Source organism: Molothrus ater, chromosome Z, assembly GCF_012460135.2.
Source record: "Molothrus ater isolate BHLD 08-10-18 breed brown headed cowbird chromosome Z, BPBGC_Mater_1.1, whole genome shotgun sequence".
Lineage (NCBI taxonomy): Eukaryota > Metazoa > Chordata > Aves > Passeriformes > Icteridae > Molothrus > Molothrus ater.
In genome coordinates this window covers 14,258,177-14,277,731 of record NC_050511.2, presented here as the reverse complement: position 1 = coordinate 14,277,731, position 19,555 = coordinate 14,258,177, and the positions used below count along the sequence as shown (strand labels likewise).

The 19,555-nt window shown below is 41.3% G+C and overlaps 1 protein-coding gene across 5 annotated transcripts; it reads right to left on the bottom strand.

The window, feature by feature from the left end:
- Positions 1 to 569: 569 nt before the first annotated feature.
- Positions 570 to 19,354, bottom strand: NIM1K (NIM1 serine/threonine protein kinase). 5 transcript variants are annotated; one of them, XM_036402959.1, is made up of 4 exons: positions 19,326 to 19,354; positions 9,428 to 10,604; positions 3,377 to 3,645; positions 570 to 1,427 (listed from the first exon to the last, which is right to left on the bottom strand). In XM_036402959.1, exons 2-4 carry the CDS (start codon positions 9,717 to 9,719, stop codon positions 678 to 680), a joined length of 1,311 nt encoding a protein of 436 aa, XP_036258852.1. In that variant the 5' UTR covers positions 9,720 to 10,604; positions 19,326 to 19,354; the 3' UTR covers positions 570 to 677. The 5 variants fall into 5 exon arrangements, with proteins under 5 accessions (XP_036258852.1, XP_036258855.1, XP_036258856.1 ...); XM_036402962.1 differs by lacking the exon at positions 19,326 to 19,354 and having other exon boundaries at positions 9,428 to 9,758; positions 10,222 to 10,871; XM_036402963.1 differs by lacking the exon at positions 19,326 to 19,354 and having other exon boundaries at positions 9,428 to 9,758; positions 10,321 to 10,871.
- Positions 19,355 to 19,555: the final 201 nt, after the last annotated feature.

The window sequence follows — 19,555 nt, the reverse complement described above, 5'->3', positions numbered from 1 at the left end:
GAATGCAGGTGGAGTCCAAGCAGTTCCAGAGTGGCAGAATCATGCAAGCAGTGGAAGGTGTCAGAAGGGTAACTGATGGTAGCCCAACCAGTCAGGCACCCACACATACAGGGTTAAAGTGCTGAATCCTGATTTGTCTTCTGGAATCGTGACAAGTTGGGAACTGCAGCCGACAACAGCTTTGATGTTTCTTGAAAGAAAATAAAATGCTTTTTAAAAATAAACTTGTTAAATTTGATGAGGAAGTTCAAAAGAATTTGCAATCGATTAGATTAGTCTGGTCTCTGCTTAAATTTAGTTTCTGCAACTGTCCCAGTTTGCAGTGGTGAAGTTGTGTTGAGCTTAGATACAGCTTTCAGAAGTTAGCAGTTAGATGCCTGTGCAGAGAATCTCCCAAGTGTGTTAAGTGCAGTAGCATGGTGTTTATTAAAAGATCCCCTCCACTCATACTCTTTTCAGTCACTGGGTTCTTGCACTGGCTATACCAAGTATATGGAGAGAGGGTCAAACAAATGCACAAGAGCTTTGTTTTTGAGTGCTTCACTGTCAATTGAGAAATGCAAAGAAAATGAGGCATTTTTGGTTTATTCAAAAATTACAAAAGAACACTAAAACTTAAGGATAAGTGAATAATCCCCTTTGTCAAATGTGCTGAGCATAAAGCCTGCAGTGCAATTTTATAAAATAGAACACAGCTTGGATGTGTGCTTAAAGCCACTGTAAGGAGTGATTCTGTTCCTTGAGTTGTCTTCTTTTGGATCTGGCTGGGACATGATAGGAACAGATTCAAGTGCCCTTTTCTTCTGTACTCTGTGCAACACGATTCTGTAGACCCCCGTTATGGAGCTGCGCGCATCTCTTCCCTGGTTGTTCTGAATGTGCTGTTCTGTGATTCCAAGGTCTTCCAGAATATTTTTCACTTCAATTTCTTCTTCTTTTAGTGTACTGGTGTCTGATAAATATTTCGGATCCAGTTTAAATGTCTGTAAAGGTTTGGGGAACTGTATTCCTTGCATCCATTCACTGTTCATAATCAGTTTGACAGAGTATCTCTTGGTTGGTACTGGCTGAAGGACTCCTTTTATCAGTTTCTGGCAATTTTCTGAGAGGCAGGGAGGCAAAGTGTATGTCCCTTCAAGAATGCACTTTTTCAGTTTGCCTACTGTATCTGCCCGGAATGGCATGCTGCCTGTCATCATGAAGTATAAGAGGATTCCCAGTGCCCAGATGTCTACATAGATGCCAATATAGTTTTCATCTCGGAAGAGTTCAGGAGCAGCATAAGGAGGAGAGCCACAGAAAGTTTTTAAAGTTTCATCTCTTTTACTTATTGTGCTGAATCCAAAGTCTCCCACCTTAACACAGGTGTTACTGGCGTAGAAGACGTTTTCTGCTTTCAGGTCTCGGTGAATGATATTGTTGTCATGCTGTGGAAGAAGAGGAAAAGTTGGTATTGTTTTGTTCCCAGGAAAGTTCTCAATGGCTACCTCTAATTCATTTATTAGCCTGAAGGAGAAAGGGAGTTATCTTGGGCAAATTCTGAAACTGGTATTGTAATTATTAAAATTAAAATTATTACTCAAATTTAACTTAATTCTCCAAGGATAGAAAACCAATTGAGTAGAGGGAGGAGAAGGATGCTGGGATTTTTAAACACAGCACTCTCAACGTGTTAACTAATAGCAATTATTTTTGTGAAGCAAATGTGTGAGAGCAGCGTGACTAATCCTACAAGACTAGACAGATTCATGTGCAAAATCAGTATTTTTTGGGGTTCACGGCACTTGTTTTTGCAGTTACTACATGCAACTTACAGATTTAAATATGTAGTTCACTGATTGAACATTGTCACAGATAAAATAAGAAATCTATCATCATTACATTCTGTGATCTAATGTCCTATGAGGAACTGGTGGTGGTAGGAGAAAAGGACCACAGAGTTGGGCTTCAGAGTACTTCATGTTCCTGGACAGCCAAGTTTAGTGGTGTTCTAGTTTTAGAAATCTATAATACATACACTGTAATTTCTACCTTCTTCCCATTGGAAATGCCAGTAGTAGCTAAGGACTCAAAATTAATTTGCTCTGCTTACTGATGACATACCTGCTTTGATTAAGTAAGAGTTAAGCTTCATCTTTGGAATAACTAGAAGGAATGGATGAGCACTCTCTGCCTTATCCTTTGGAGTAACATCATACAGTATCTGGAGGCAATAAAGAAACCCTTTGGCATCCTATTTCAACTTTCATGAGTAACAGCAAGGGATCCTCTGTCCTTGTGGACTGGCAGCAAAGAGAAAGGATTTATGTAGCCTGGATGTGATGGCTTAGCAAAAGTGAAATGTGCAGAAGTTTCTGTGTACAAATGAAGAGGTTGGCCAGCTTGATAGTCTATGTTTAATTCTAAGAAATAAACGTGGTGTAATTTTGAAATGCAAATTGAATTCCTATAGCTGCAGGGTGCCCGTCCTATGGATTAAACGTTGAAGCTAATCCACCACTTAAAGCACATACAATCATTTCGTCAAAATAAATAAGAAATCCATGCTGTTTATGTAAGCCAGGAGTAGCGTGCGATGCAATCTCCAGACGTCTGACCTAGGATCACCCTTGCTTCTGACTTCGCCAGAAGCTGTAATGTGGCAAGGAGGACAGGAGCCACCGGAGGGCACCCTGAGCCAATTTTAACGAATGCTGCTTCTCAGACTTGTAGAACAGTTCTCCGTTTATTTTTTTTTTTTTTTTTGAAGTAGCTGTAATTACTCTGCAAGATTTATAGATGTACCGAAGTACTAAATTGCTCCTTTTCTGCCTTGACAAGATGCTTTTGGTTCTACACAAACAGCATCATCTTAAATGTATATATTGAAGACCAGGCAAGGAGTGACTTGTTGGGTGTTAACCTCACAGACTTGCATCGAAGTGAGGAGCAGGAATTGACTGTCTTTAAGTGACAGATTTGTGCATTCATTAATGAGCAAGCTGGATGTTTGCAACGCCTAACCAGCCTCTCTGGAAGCGGAAGAGCGACTGATCCTATGTTTTGAAACAGGGAGGGAAGAAATGAAGCTTTGTTCACTGATGCCCACAGCACATTAAAGCAAACAGAACACTGGTGCTAGAAGGGTGATTCCACCCATCAGGTGTTCCCAGTCTCCTCCCAAAAGCTGTCAACAGAGAGGCAGTAACTTGAGGTGGATGTGAAAACTCTCAGATACCTTTAAAAGCTCTTCTATAGCTGCTAGCTGTTTTGCTTTTTAATAATGTGGGCCTGAAATTTTGCGTAACAGTAAATCTACTGTTGAAATTCAAAAGAAATATCCACAAAATGAGCTCAGAGTAGTGAGAGGCAGCATGCCTGTGTAAGAGCAACTTACCATGTGCTTCACAGCAGACACAATCTGGGAGAAGATTATTTTACACTCTGTTTCCAGCATCTTTCCTTCTGTACTGATTTTAGTGAAGAGCTCCCCACCTCCTGCATACTCCATCACCAGGTGCAGTTTTGAGAGTGTCTCCACCACTTCATACAACCTGATGATATTTGGGTGGTGCAGCTTTTCCATGCTGGATATCTCACGAGACAGCAAACGTTGAGTCTTCCGGTCTAGCTTTGTCTTGTCCAAAATCTTAATTGCAACTTTCTCTGAGAAGAAAAACATTTTTTCCATGTTGTTAATGCAACAAAATACAAAATGGTAATACCATTTACATACAATGATGCTTGGTTGTAGAAGTGCAATAAAATTTCATCTCATCAGTATAAACTAAGCTGCAAGGACTTACTAAGTCCTGTGATCTTTCACACAATCCCTGCCCCTTTCTGTCTACAACATCCTACTCAGTGCTGAGGTAACTGAAGGCTGGTAGAGTATTTCAAGGGCTGATCTTGGTGCCTCGGTGTGCTTTGCTGTGCCAGGCTTATACGAGTCTGAAGGTACAGCATCTGCTTTTGGTGTTCACTGCTGGTAGAGAGTCTGTGCTTTTTCAGAGCTCCTCAGATGAGCCAGGTACTTGGAGACTAATGGAGGTGTGAAATTTGTGTGCTTTGTTTCCAACCAGGCAGACAAATTTGTGGGGAATTTAGAGGCTTTGGCTATTTTATGCTGAGCAGTGAAGTCAAGTAAGTCGCAGGAATCCTGTAAGACAGCAAATCTAGCTGGCACATACTGTTCTGGTTATGCAAAGCTGCTTTTAATTACTACATGTCTCTGGAAGCCTATACAGAGAAGCCAAAGGCCACAAAACACTTATACATATCTGCAGCTGCATCACATCATCAGGGTAGCTCAGAGCAGTATGAATAGGTAAATCACAGTTGCCCTTATGTTCCTGTTTTAGTCTGTAGGTTACAGCTTTTGTCTTTACTCTTCTGAACACAGCCAGTATTTGAAGGATTAGTCTGGTTAAAACAGGTTTATGGTGGCTTTGTATAACTTGTCTGAACAGCAAAATTAAAATGGATCACAGCAATAAAAACAACTATTTTTTCCTGGGAAGAAGGGATTCTTGGTTGTTCAGTTTTGGCTTTTTTTCCCCTCAAGACTATCTCAGTCAAACAATCACACATTTCTTAATAATTAATCACTTTTGATAAATCTTTCAGAAAAAAACTTCCCCTTGGTTTCTAGTAAATGGGAATAAATTAGGAAAAAAATGTATTGCTCACTTGTTGCTGTAAGAAAAGAGAGAGAAGGTTATTACATTTATACACATGTTCAGGTATAAAACCATTCAAGTTTTTACTGAATATTATCAAGTTTTAACTCAAGTTTAGTACTTCAACATATATAAAGGAATGTTAAGGATACTTATGCATGTGTCTGTACAGATCAAGAAAACTCCATATTTGGTATATTTACATTTTTTAGTGTGATATATATATCAATTGATCTCCCTACTGAAGTGCAGCAGATGCTTGAAGCACATGTGATTCTTGTGGTGGAAGGTGCTGATTTATCCCTTGATGTGCCTATTTTTAGGAGTCTCTGCTGAGTACAGGGCAGTTATCCTGGTCACACTACTTCTCTCGGAGCTGAGGGAGAGCCCCTCAGGGAGGCAGGTACCTCCTGTGTGGGGTGGAGCTGGGTGAACCAGGAGGAAATGCAGCTACTGACAGTGACTGCTGACCGAGTGAAGGACCCTCATAGCACATGGATCTCCTAAACCCAGAGGAAAGAGCATCAGCTTGCAGTAGGTGATATTTGCACAACTAAATGCTTACAACACTTACAGTCTTAACCATGCAAGGTGGGGACATTTGGGCTTTTAAAATAAAATCTTCTAAGTTAATTTTTCCCCCTGTCTTTTTGCTCTACTTTTCCTCCTGGTAAGTTTTCCTGCTACATTTTAAAAGGAAAGAGGAGAGGAAAAAAAGATTTTGCATGGAAGAGCTTGATCCTACTCCAACACCACCATAAATCAGGACAAACTCCTTTAAATCTACATCGTTGCAGTTGCAAATGCATTCCATGCAAAGAAACCTGACACCTTCCTTTTCTTTTCTAAACTCTTCCTTTCTGCTTCCAAAGAATGCTTTGTTTACAAATCCTCTATTATTGTTGCTTAGCAGCTGTGCTGAACAGGACATTTTTAGCAGGCAGCTTATTTACCAAAATAATTACAAAAAGAGTTGGAAGAGATTTTGATTGACTATATGCAGTGTATGAGGTTTGAAAAGTGCTAGGTGAAATCTTAGTAATAGAAACTAGGAAAAAGTTGGGAAATACCAGTTTCAGGAGGAAATGGTGTATGATGTCATGTCAGAAGGAAAAAATATACAAACAAAACCAAGTTAAAATTGCTTAAAAAAAAAAGGCAAACAAGGTGCCTGGACATTCCTGCTTTTGCAATTTGTGTTAGACAGACTTCTTACTAGCTATAAATTTTGTATACAATTACTTCCATTCAGCTGTGCTCTCACACTTCCTTTGTCAGATGGAAGGCATGTAAAATAAAAGTTATACAGGGCTTAGGAATTTAACAGTCCTTAGCAAGAAAATGCCATGAATTTCTGGAGAAAATCTCTGCCAAAATTCAGATACAGTGGGCAAAGCCCCTGAATAACACAACGTACACAGAAACATAAATCAGAAAATACCTCTAAGATCATGAAGTCCAACCTGTCAGGCCCACCACTAAACATTGTCCTTAAATGGCACATCTACACATCTTTTAAGTATCTACAAGGATCCATTCCAAGGCCTGACCACCCCTGTGGTATAGAAATTTTTCCTAACATCCAACCTAAACATCAGCCTTTCCTGGTTCAACAAGGTACAATTGGAATAGCTGGGAACAGGGAGTGGTGCTGCATGGAGTTATATCCATCTGGGGTTAGTCACCAGCAGAGTTCCACAGGGCTCAGTATTGGGGACAGCCCTGATTAATGTCATTCAGTTTGCAGGTGAGTGACACCTCTCCTGGTGCAATTTGAGGCCATTTCCTCTTACTCTGTCCCTTGCTACCTGGGAGAGAAGAGGCCAACCCCCACCTGGCCACAGCCTCCTGTCAGGCAGTTGTGGAGAGTGATAAGGTCACCCCGGAGCCTCCTTTTCTCCAGGATAAACACCCCCAGCTCCCTCAGCTGCTCCTCACAGTACTAGTGTTCCAGAGATCCTGCCCCAGTTCTGTTCACCTTCTCTGGACTCACCAATACCTCAAAGTCTCTCTTGTAAAGAAGAGTCCAAAACAAATAAAACACAGGATTTGAGATGCGGCCTCAGCAGTTCCCAGCACAGGGGGACAATCCCTGCCCTGGCCCTGCTGGCCACAGCATTGCTGATCCAGGCCAGGATGCCATTGGCCTTCTTGGCCACCTGGGCACAGCCTGGCTCATGTTCAGCTGCTGTCACCAGCACCCCCAGGTCCTTCCCAGCCACTCTGGCCCAGCCTGTGGCACTGCCTGGGGCTGTTGTGACCCAAGGGCAGCACTCAGGACCCAGCACTGGGCCTTGTTGAACCTCACTCCATTGGCCTCAGCCCATGATCCAGCCTGCCCAGATCCCTCTGCAGGGACTTCCTGCCCTCCAGCAGATCAACACTCCCACCTAATGTGCTGCCACCTGCAAACTGAGTGACATTAATCAGGGCTGTCCCCAACACTGAGCCTTGTGGAACTCTGCTGGTGACTAGTTCCAGATGGATATAACTCCATTCAGCACCACTCCCTGTTTCCAGCTAGCCAGCCAGCTTTTCATCCAGTGAAGAGTGCACCTGTCCAAGCCATGGGACACGGCATCCACATCATAGCACTAAAGATTTTTCTGTGTTTTCTAAACAACAAAGACAGCCCTTGTGAGGGAAACAAGGCTCACCATCCAGTATGATCCTGAAGTTTTTTCCTCTCTCTCTCTCTCTCTCTCTAGAAATCATGTGTCCTGCTACAACAGATCACATGGGCAAGAGAAAAACATAGATATGTAATTTTCACAAAGGCTCATTGTTGTAAAAAACCCAAACTGTTTCCTCTTTTGATACAGGATGATACAGGAGAGAGACCATATTAAAACTGGCAGTAACTGAAGAGCTGAACAGCCCTCTGACACATACACCACCCTCTTCCACAGAGACCAGACCAGCATTAATGATGAAGCCTTTGATTTATATAATCAGATGAAAAAAAAAAATACTTGCACTCATTAACACTGTGCAGGAACATAATTTCATTGCCAACACAACAATGTGTATCTACCACAAAAAACAATGATCTTTGGTGGTGGTGAGTGTGTATACATGAATGCCTATGAGCACATTCCTGTTTTTCTGTCCATGTCCATGTATTTTATTGGCACAGGTAAACTCACAAGGAGAATGAGTCAGAAAATATTTATCTTTCATTCTTCTTTCCTCATGAGAGTTGCAAACTTAACATCAATAAATCAATTCCCTTTTAACCAAAAAAGTTATAAACAAACAAAAGAAAATATTTTGAGATATTTCTTTTGAAAAATAACCTCTTCAGAAAAAGTACAGTTTTGGTTTTGGTATTTAGCTTACTGTATTCACTGAAGTTCAAAATTTTTCAATCAGCTCTGTTTAGATACTAAAGGAACCTGTTCCTAAGTAAGTTCAGCAAAGGGTTAACCCAGATCAAATTTCTAACTGCCTTTCATTAGCATTCCTTATGTTCCCAGTACAGGAGCAGCATTTTTTCACAGTAAGCACAAAACAGTTACCTTGGGAAGAAAAAGAAAAATCACAGAAGAGGAAACAATTTGTCAACCAAGTAGAAAAGAGATGCTTTTCTGAAACAAGAATAACCAAAAACTCAAAACCCAGTTAAAGCAACCCTTGGGTGTTGGCAGGCTTAAATGTGAAAAATTAAGTACCATTGGTTCTCCACTTAGATTCCCAGTGTAACAACCACTGCCCCCGAGGGATAATTGTGACCTTTCACCCCTCTCAGATCTGGGCTGAAAGAAAATAACAATAGATAACACAGTTTTGGGGCATATCTTGTTCTCTCACCTATCAGACGATGAAGGGAAGGAGAGTCAATCAAACTGAAAAGCAAAGACTCTTAGAAGAAAAACAAGATAGTAGTGTACAAAGATACAGAGAAAACTAGTCACCCTGACAGAAAACAACAATTTCTATTATTGTCAGACAAAGCAGAAGACAAAACAGGACAGCTGATGACAAGTTCTTAGTTATACCTATGACTGAAGTGTCCACTGGAGTTACCTAGCCCTTCCAGTCCTTCCTAGAAGCAGTAGATAGGGTGCTTTGTATAATTAAAACAATAAAACTAACTGACAATTCAACACAAACACCAGTTTGGTGATACCAGAGCTTGTTCCCCTGCACCCATTCCTCCCACACCTATAGCTAGTTTCTCCCACACCTATAGCTCCCATCCTAGCTTTTTACAGTCAAGAGCCATCAGCAAACAAGTCAGTTAAGTGGGCCTAGCATTTCTCACCAAAATTACCAGGCCAAATAAAATATTTTGTCCATACTAGTAAAATTTGTGATGAAACAAAGGAAGCCTTGCTGCCTCTGGCTGCAGGCAGGAGCATACCTAACCTGCTATCCTGGGCATTCATCACCTGTATCCCTGTGGGCCAGGAGCTGGGGCAGGGAAGAGGGTGGATGGAGAGGGAAGGTTACAGGAGGGGAGGCCCAATACCACACTTCAAAGTGTGGAGTGTCTGAGCCACAGGATGTGTAAACTCCATGAAGTGCAGCAACGAACTCCACGTGTAATAACTGCCATGTAGAGAAAATGTTTCTAGTTTCTTTAAAGCAGAATCCAACCCTGAGGATTTATGTGTGACCCTGTCTATAGATTAACTCAAAAATGTTAAAAATACACACACATACACACACAGACACACAAACTCTATATATGTATTTAAGGTTCATACAGCCTCTTTCTTCCATAAGAAGCCATTTATATAGGTCACTCAGCATGCAATGGTGCCTACCTTTGGTAAGGGAATGAATTCCAAGCTTCACTTGTGAGAAATTCCCACTTCCTATTTCTCCTCTGACTCGATAGAAGGCAATTCTCTTTCCCAGTGTTAATTCTTTCACCACCTTTTCATTATGAGACATATCCTGCATCAGTTTCTCAAATGGGGTCAGCCTGTGCTGTTTACCCTCTTCATCTCCTTCGTGGCACTCTGGGCGCCCATCATCGTCTCTGCTGTCCTCATGATGCCACCTGGAACAGCGGTATTTTCCAAGACTTCCTTCATTCACATATCCTGTTGTCATAGTCTATAGGGTGATCACTTCCCCATTTAACAAGATGTCCTGAGAAGTTTAAATGAAGTAATTCTGTATGAATATGCAAGCTCTGCACATTACGGACACTGTGGCAAATGCAGCAAAAGAAAAAAAAAATAGCAGCTTACAGAAAGTCCAAAGATTAGTTTGGAAATTTGTTCAAAAACAAATCTGGCACATCTACATATTGCATGTCCTGCTCAAAATCAGAGCTAAAACATCCATTCCTCACTAACAGAGTTAGTGTGTGAGGATCTTCAGCTGCAAGGTAAAAGAGGCTTTGCAATTAAAACTGCAAACTTTGTGCAAGAAAGTGGCAAGGTGCTCGCTGTCTATGCAGTACATTTGACACATGCAAAATATTTGACACAAATATTCAGATTTTAGCTTGATCCTTTGAGAACTAACTCGATAGATAAAGGTCAAACAGAAAGCTGATTAACTGCTCCGAATAAATCCAGATACTTCTAGCTAATTTTGAATAGCTGACCTTAAGAGCGTCATTCTCCTTGATTCTGGTAAAAGTCCAAAAGCTGACTGTAGGGATTGCCTTTGATTCATTCTTCAGCCTGTGAGCTTGTCACTGTACCTTGAAAATGTCACTGTGTGTGGAAGCCTTGCTGTAAAAAGTATGTTGCCCCTCTGTTTCTTTCCCATGGTGTGTTCAACAAAGCAACTGATTCTGGAAGATGACAGGAAAAGCATAATCTGTGCACCAGGCAAAAGAAATGCTGCGCCTCAGTATCCCTGCAGTCACATGGCAGGACAATACAGGATTAAGTAACTGCAATGTCACGTTAACCCTCCTTTATTTAGATGAGCTTTCTTTAACGCCTTGAGCCTTCTCAAAATTTTGCCAGACGCGTGGTGTTCCTGAGCAGACAGATGAAGAAAGTAATTAAAACCTTTACATAACAGCTTCACTGAATGACAGCATGACCCGTACCATTTCACCAGTTTAACTCTGGCAGCACAGACACAGAAATACTTACCCTAAATACACAAGCAACCACTTACCTTTAAAACAGCACACCAATTTTTTCTTTTTTACCTTTCTCTTTTAACCTTGAAAGCCAGGAGTTGATCAGCAAGTGCTGATCCTGCAGCTGCATGCCTGAGGGTGGTGAGCTGGGCACGAGAGCTGAGACAGCTCAGGCAGTGGCAGCACTCACCTCCCCTGCTCCCAGCCTGCAGCACACCCGACTGATGGACACGGGAGACACCCGACTGCCAGGACAGATGCACCAGATTGAGGGGGAGTGAATCAGACTAGTAACTCACTGCCTGAAGCTTAGCTAGACAGTCACCTAAGGTGCCACACTAGCAGAGGGCATGTGGCATTTGCCAGGTGGAGCTGCCCTCTAAACCCCACAATCTCCTTTGTAAGCAAGTGGAAGAGAGGTCAGAGACACAACCTAAATGCAAAGAAAAAGCAGCTGGTGATGGTTTCATTAAATGGGAACTTGAGTGGCACAGAGGCACTCATCTGCTCCTACAGAGAGGCCAAGGTGACTGACCCAGGCTCTGGGACACTGCTCCCTGCCTTGAGACACATTGAAGAAATTTTGAAATCACTTTACCTCTCTGTGCTGCAGCCACGTTGCAGGCAGACAAACTTGCTCCAGGGTGAGGCAGAAAGCCTGGCTTTTCCTCAGAGTCTGTGACTCTCTCTATCACTTCTCTGAACCAGGGACACTTCTTACTGTGTGTGCTGCAAACTTAATGGCTGATGCAGTTTGTAACTGGAACAGAAGGAGAATTTACTACTTCCATAATGCCTTTGTTAACTCTTTTTGGCTTACTCATGTTTGAAGAAAAGAGCCCTTTTCATTGTTGACAGAAACTAAAAATAATAAATACATAATTGTATTATTCTCTGGAGCTGAATAGAGTGAAACCGCTGACAAACACTGTATGTGTGCATACAGCTAATGGCTAAATCCTGATACTGTTATTAGGGAAGAGACCAAGTGACAAATAAGAAAATCCTTCAGTATTCTCCCACCAAACCACTCTTTCTTAGCACCAAATATTCCCCCTAATTTTATTATTTTATACCTTGGAAGAAAAAAATCTGTGTGGAAGGACACCCTATCGCCACGCAAACTGAAAAACCCAAACCCCACACCTTACACTCTGTTTTTCTTCCATTTGGGAACAGGACAATTTCTTTCAGGAGTGTCAGAATTCTGACCCACAGGTTTTCTGCTTTAACCTGTTTCATATCACAATTGTAAAAGTATTCTAGGTAATAAAAAACTCTTTATATGAAACTTGACTGTATTTCACAGTTTTAACAGTGGGTGACACTCTAACAGAGCAGGGCTTTTGGAAGCTACTTGTCTGCTGTACAATGCCACAGAAATTCAGAGGCAGAATTCTGGCCCCATTCTGCCCTTTGATCTTGAGAACAGCAGCACAGGTTGTCCATGCAAAAAGTCTGGAAACCTCCATGAGCAGTGTCAGGCACGCCATGTGCAAACTGTATTATTTAATCAAGTTTCTTTAGTTGGGTGGTGACATCCTCACCACCAAAGAATAGCTGTAACTTGTGGCTATAACCTTCCGAGTGGCAAGTATGGACAATTCTGCTCCTGCAAAAGAAGAAACACAGAACTACCACCATCTTCTGTAAAAATTATCAGTGCCCGTGCAGTTAACTGGCTGAACAGAAAAGGCTGACTGTGCAACAAGAAGGGTTTCCTTCAAACAGACTTGTGTAGACAAGCCCCTCCTGAATACATTCCATTAAGGCACAGGAGGCAGCTAGCCCAGTCCATGTGGATCACAGAGACAAACCACACGGTAATGCCACAACCTTGTGGGGACAGAGGAGTCAAGAGAAAGGCAAAACTGCACTGAGGCATCAGCACATGGCTCTTCCTGAATTTGCTCCTGCAGAATTTCTCCTGGGGCTCAACATGCTGTTTTTCAGAGCACTGCCTATCATTAATCTCCCTTTCAGGCTTGACATGTAACTGTCAACCCTGCAACCTCCTGGCACTTGGCCAGCTGGCTAGGTTTTCCCTGTCTTCTGAGATGAGCTATTTCAGTATTCCTGGTGTTAGCAGTATATATACCATCTATTTATGGCCTACATTCCTTCCTGTAATCAAACCCAGCAAAATCTGTCCTAATATTATACAAAAGGACACTGACTGTAAAAGAAAATAATTCTAAGAGAGAAGGGAAAAATAAGGAAATCAGGAGTGATCCAAACACAATGAAAGACCAATGATTTTTTTTTTCCTCCAGTCTGGCTGACCAGTGAGAAGAACTTCACAAAAATTTATCTGACCAAACAATCACTTTAAAAAATAAAATAAGCAATGAAAAGAAAACCAAAGCCAAAAGCAAACCAGTATAAAAAGCATTACAAGACTGTGAACGAATGTATCAATCCTTTCAGACCTAACACTGATGTTGTTTAGCCTTGTTTCTTAAACTGACATTCTCCTCCTATTCTACGAAGTGCTGAGTACCCTCAGGCTTCACCTGCAGACTCAGTTTAAACCCCACCTCTAAGGACGTTCAGAATGAGGAGAAAAAGAATTAAACCAAGAAAGAGATCATTTGGTATAGAGAATTTGGTTCCTAAAATCCCATTTTGACAGATAGATAAAAAGTGACCTGGTTTTAAGAAGCTTAGAATGGAGCACATGAAAGCACAGAAGCAGTTAGACCAGAGCTCTCTGATAGCACTGTGTTTGGCAAATTGGTCTCTTTCATTAAATCTGTCTTTCAGAGGCAAAAATCCACTCAACTTTGAGTGCTTAAACTGCTGCGGCTCCTACTAGAGTGAATGTGAAGGAAGTTACACTGGAAGGTCTGCTCCCACTCAAACTGTCACAATACCAGGTGTTTTTAATGAGGATGTCACTGGATATTGCAACTCATTCACTAGAGTTCCCTTTTCAGCCTCTCTGCTGTCTAGTCTGAGGAGATAGGGATTTTTAAGGTATTTCCCTAGGGTAGGGGATTAGTCAAATTTTTTTAAATTCCCTTGAAGAAAATCATGTCTCCTGCTTAGTAGATTATATGCACCATGCACCAGCTCTGGATCAAAACTGATTTAAAATAGCAGGGATTTTTTTTTTTAACTCATCTGCTAGAAAAATATCAAGCCCATTTTTTAGTCACAGCTTTGAATGTTCAACTGTTGCAAGAAAACACCAAAAACTTAGTATACTCCTCGGTATAGAAGACCTATCTTTTACAAAAGATTAGAGGCCAGCAGAACAGTCCTGCAATATCTGTAGCACAGACCACAGGTGACACAAAAGCGCTGCTCTGCAGACAGACACCACAGCAAAAGTAACAGCTCGGCTTCTGTGCTTATGTTCAAGTAATATTGAGTGCATGGCTGTGGCAAACGAAGTCAACATTTGTTCAAGGTTTGTCTTGAGCAGAGTTTTTGATTTACACGAGAAGCACTCTCAGTCTTATTTCTGTGATTGCCAGAAAACAGAATGACTATATAAAATACACTGCAGAACTTCTTCACATTAATTGTTTAAAACCCCCCCAAAACCCAACTATTCAAAATACAAAATACAGCATGGTTACAGGCTGAACACAGACCTCTATTCCCAGCTCACGCAGGAGAAAATACTAACAGGGCACTGACCATGGAGAACCTCCAGAAACTCCCTGCTCTCTCTGCCCAGGCCCACACGCCACCCATTTCCATGCATCCCAGAACTACTACTGTTAGATGGCACAGCATTCAGTTTGCCCCTTATTGTTTGATGAAAACCAGACATGAAGAACATCATTCTTATCAGCTTCCTGCTGTGCCTGGGAGTGCTTTGATAACAGGCACAGCCAGGGCATCACTGCCAGCTCCGTGTGCTGCACTGCACAGGCTGCAGCTGCAGGGTGAACTCGAGTGAAGGGACTGTGACCTGTGGATGCTGGGAGCATGGTGGTACCTCTCAGAGCGGCTGTGGCTGTGGTTGTGACTGTGCCAGGTACACCTCTGGAGAGGGATTATGGCCCATGCAGGCCATACTGGAGCAGTTGCACTTCAAAGGACTGTGCCTGAATCAATCTATGCTGCAGCAGGTATAGCCCTGAGGAGGCTGTGACTCACAGATACGGCTCCACTTGAAGCAGGTACAGCCCTAAGGCACTACAGACTATGGGTAAATCCAAGCTGGAGCAAGGGCATGGGGAGCACTTCATTGCACTGTCAAGCCAGGACACATTGGACTCAATCATCTTAAGGGTCTTTACCAATAGAAATCATCCTACTGTACTTAGCCTAAGACATGGCATTGTTTTTCCACACAGGAAACATTCACATATGCAGCAGCCCTGGCTGAAATGGAACATAAACACTTTCAAGGCTTCTGTGTGAAACCTCACTAACACAGCACCAAGGGAAGCAGGAAGAGATAACAACAGTTGTACTGTACACACTCCTTCCTCACAATGAAGTGCCTGTTCTATACACTGTTATCAGAAAAAAAGGAAAAAAAAACCCCAAAAACAAAAACAAAAACCCAAGAAATTCTGGTATAAAAAGGAAAAAAACAGCCACCCCCCCCCCCCCCCCCCCCCCCACTGGAACACACTAACTCTAACCAGCAACTTAATTCTACAATTGTACCTTAGAGCAAAAGACAGGGAACTCTGCAGCCTATTTAAAAGTTTAACAAGCCTGAGCCCTTCATACTGAAGCAGAACACAGGTGGATGCTTACTCGAGTATCCCAAAACCTCTGTGAAAAGATGAAACCTTCATCTTTTGGACTGACCCGACAGTCATTCTGGGATGGACCCCTAAAGACAAACTCAATTCCTTGGAAACTGATGGAACATGATCTCTCAAGGCTTTTACCTGACCAGCCCCTTGCCAGATCTGCTGACTGAGCACTATTCAGCACAGGTCACTGTAGCACAAAACTGTAGATCTAAGCAACATCCCACATTTATTTAGTCTAACTTCCTTCTTGCCAAGACCAGAGATGAGAAATAGAGAAAAAAAATACTGGTGTGCCCTGTTTTGTGGTCCACCTCTAAAAGATCTCTCCATGATCTTCAACAAGCTAACCCTCCTGAGTCCAGGATTGCTACGGCAATATAAATAAATAAATAAAAATGTAAAAATATAAATAATTAAAAAAAATACTCAGTGGGACCCCAGGCAGGGCCAGCACAAGCACTCACTGACCCTGTGGGGCTGCCCATGCCTGCGTGGCAGCAGCAGCAGCAGCTCAGGAGTCCCACAGGGCCACTGACAGGCGCTTCATGTGACACCGGTGTCAGGGTGCAGCACAGACTCACCTGCCCACGGCCCCGGGGTCACCTGCCAACAGACTGGAATAAGCTCTTGGCAGAAGAGGGAAGGCTGCACAGAGCCCTTAGCAGCCAGAGCTTACACAACCCTGCCAACACACACTGGGTGCAGCCCAGCTGGTGGAGTCTCACATCAAATCCACTGTCTGCAGTGTACAGGGCATATGGAAAAGAAAATCTACATAACACAAACCATACTAAGCAGGTACATTAAGACTTGTGAACTAGAAACTAAAATCGGGGCGGGGGGGGTGCAGGGGGGCAGCTCCTTTCATCCTTGCACAGCACTGCTGATAAAACAGCTAGAAAGAGAATTAAAATTAATTAGTCTTTGAATTGTGCAGAAAATAGCATTAAAAACAAAGACCAAAAAAGTTCATTAGTAGAACCCATTGATTTCCCAGGTCTTTGAAATACATGGGAGGGATTAATTTGAAGTCTGACTGTTTGAAATTAAATTTACCCTTTCAAAACTTTAGCCTGGCCAGTCTATTTTATTTCCTTCTTTGAGGTATAATGCAAATGACATCAATTTGCCTCAGAATTGTTCTTCCAAGATAAAATAAATTTCCATTAAGCATGTGTTTCTGAGTCAACAGAGATGCAACAAAGTCTTTACTAGCCTTTTAAATAACAGAAAAAAATTACATCTAACTTGGTTATTTGTCTAAATATTAGTTTGACTCCTTTTTCAGTGAAAATAAAATAAATTCTCTAGATAAAGCAAGCTATAGTCCAAGAAGTAGGAAACAGGCAATACTTAGAGTACTGCTCAAATCACTGAAGAAATCAGTCTTCACTTACATCAAGAAAATGATTGCATATTTAGGCAGATATGCAATGCTAAGAAGACAGCCTACAATAAACTCACCCTGTCATTTTCAAGGAAGAGAAACCGAAACTGTGCTCACATACAAGAGCAACAGAACATTTTCTGGTTCATATTGTCTATCACAGTTTTCTTTCACTACCCCCACTTAGTAGTTGGGACTTAGCAAATAGAAACAACTCTAGTTACCTCTTACAAGGTAATCAAATTTAGTTGCATCACTTTATATGCACTACTCAAAAGTACTGAGTAATAAAGGGTTAAGCATTTTAAGGTAATTTTTCAATGTAATTGGGCAGAAGATAAGCAGTTGGTATAATTCTCCAGGGACCTACTTGAAAATTTTAAATCCTGCACTGCACTTCAGAATATACTTTATACTGATTGGAGCTTCCAATTTTTCAGAGTAATCTCTAAGACATCTGAGATTTACCCTGAATCAATATTAAGAAAACAGTGCATTACAGTAATTACATTCCTCACTAACAGAGGACACAGATGTAGTAATATAATACCCACATAAAAGTGTCAGGAGAGCAGCATCATGAAGACTTTTTTTAAGTCTTAAAAATGTTTTAAAAATGCTGAAGAATTATCCCCTGAAAGTGTTGTTGCAACTTCTCTGTCCCCACCCATTTTAAATGTCCTGAAGTGACTGCAGCTTTGAGAATTTCTTGAGCTTTTAGAGAAAAAAAAAATCTGGGTAGAAAGACAGGTATTTGCATTTCTCATCTCACTGACCATTAGACTGGAAATATGTAGAATACACCAGAAAACAACACAGAAATGGAAAACAGTCCCAGACATATTTCTCTGGTATTGTAAGAGTGTGTGCCACCTTCTCAGACTGAAGGGGTCCCCTTCCCATGCAGACCACATGCCCTTCACACCAGCTCCCACCTCTGGAACTCTATTTGGGTACCACATGCTGAAAAACCTTTGCAGTGCACTGCTAACCAGGTTTGCCATCCATATGACCTCCTCAAGCCTTGCAGGCACAGAGCCACAGAGCAGGGGAATAAGCACAAGCTCATTCCCCTAGTGCTGCTGAAGCTTTCATTAACCTCTGGAAAATGGTTAATGCATAGCAAATCTTCAAGATGCAGCAAGGAGCTTAGCAGGAAGAAATCTGATCTTATTTGACATCCTACAGGTCATAAGTCACTAATCTCTATATCAAAGACATCTCTCCCACTAAAGATGCCTCTTCCACTGGATTGAGAACAGAATAGGTATTTTTGAAACTGGGATCTAGACAAACAGTACAAAGGCAGAAAAAACACTCAAGACAGCCCACTGCAGAAAGAAATGTTCTGTCAGCTTCATCAGTGTGGTGCACACCCTAAGTGAGGGATATTAACCCAAACAAGGTGAAGCACAACTCTAGATTTTACTCTTGAGACTTCAACTTCAGTATTGCAGCTTAATGCTTCACATGCATCTTAAATCCTAGGCTTCCTTTACAAGCCTTATTTTTTTTTCCTTTTTAACTGACCTGGTTTTGGAGCAGTGAAAAATTCATAATGCTGTCTCAAACTGAATTTCCAAGTGCAGCAGTGTGTGTTGAGGAAGCTGCCAGCACATTTAGGCAACTGATCTCTCCTGCTGAGAGGATCAGCAGAGCACACAGTATTTGAGGGCAGGCACAGACCAATAGCCTGGGAAACTACAGAAGAGGAACACTGCAGAGCTCCAAGCAATACAGACCTTACTACTGATCCACTGAAAGACAGTTATGTGAAAAAGCTGCTATATCTCAAATCCCTAAAACCCATGCTACTTTTCATATCACATTTAAACAGCAAAAACTTTCCTGAATTCAATGAATATTAATGTTAATAAATTTTGCTAGCATTTAATTTCATTAGCTAGTCTTATAGACATTTGTTGAGTATGTGTCCTGGAAGTCAGACTATTTATTACAATAATAATAATAATAATAATAATAATAATAATAATAATAATAATAATAATAATGCTCTTACTACTATTATTACTGTGAGAATGAAGGGTTATGTGAACTACGTTTCCTTAGAAAAAACAGAGCAAATCTGAGTAAAAAAGATGGTAACAGTTGATACTTTCTTAAAATGGTAATGAGTAACACACTCAATGTTGAAGCTTAGGGAAGAGATTTTGACAAATCTGCAAAAATGGAAATTAGGAATAAGTCCATGCTATGACAAGTAACTCTATCATTACATATAACTCTATGGATTACACAGATACTAATTACATTCCATGCTTTCAGGGAGCATAGATTCACTAAGGAAGCAGAAAGCCAATATATACAGAAGTACAGCAAATAAGCAAATAAGCAAATTTTAGAATATCTTTCAGCTATAATCTTTCCTGCAAGCATCCACTTCCATGACACAGTTCTGTGGACAACCACCACACACATAACACAATCCAAAATCCTAAGTTTATTTAAAAGTCTGTAGGTAAGAGACTCTAGTTTCTCACCTTTCCTCAATCTTTTCCTTAAAGAAATCTGCAGGAGAATTTCAGATTAGAATCCAGAAATGTATCTGAGACTAGAAATATGCAGATGACTTTATAAGCTATTTCTATTAGACTAAAATTCTGAAATAGCAATCTATTTTTAAATAGACAACAATGTAATGCTGCCAGCATTTCATTCTCTGACTAATCTCTCCTGGATTTGCTTAATGCTACACCCCTTTCCAGCAGCC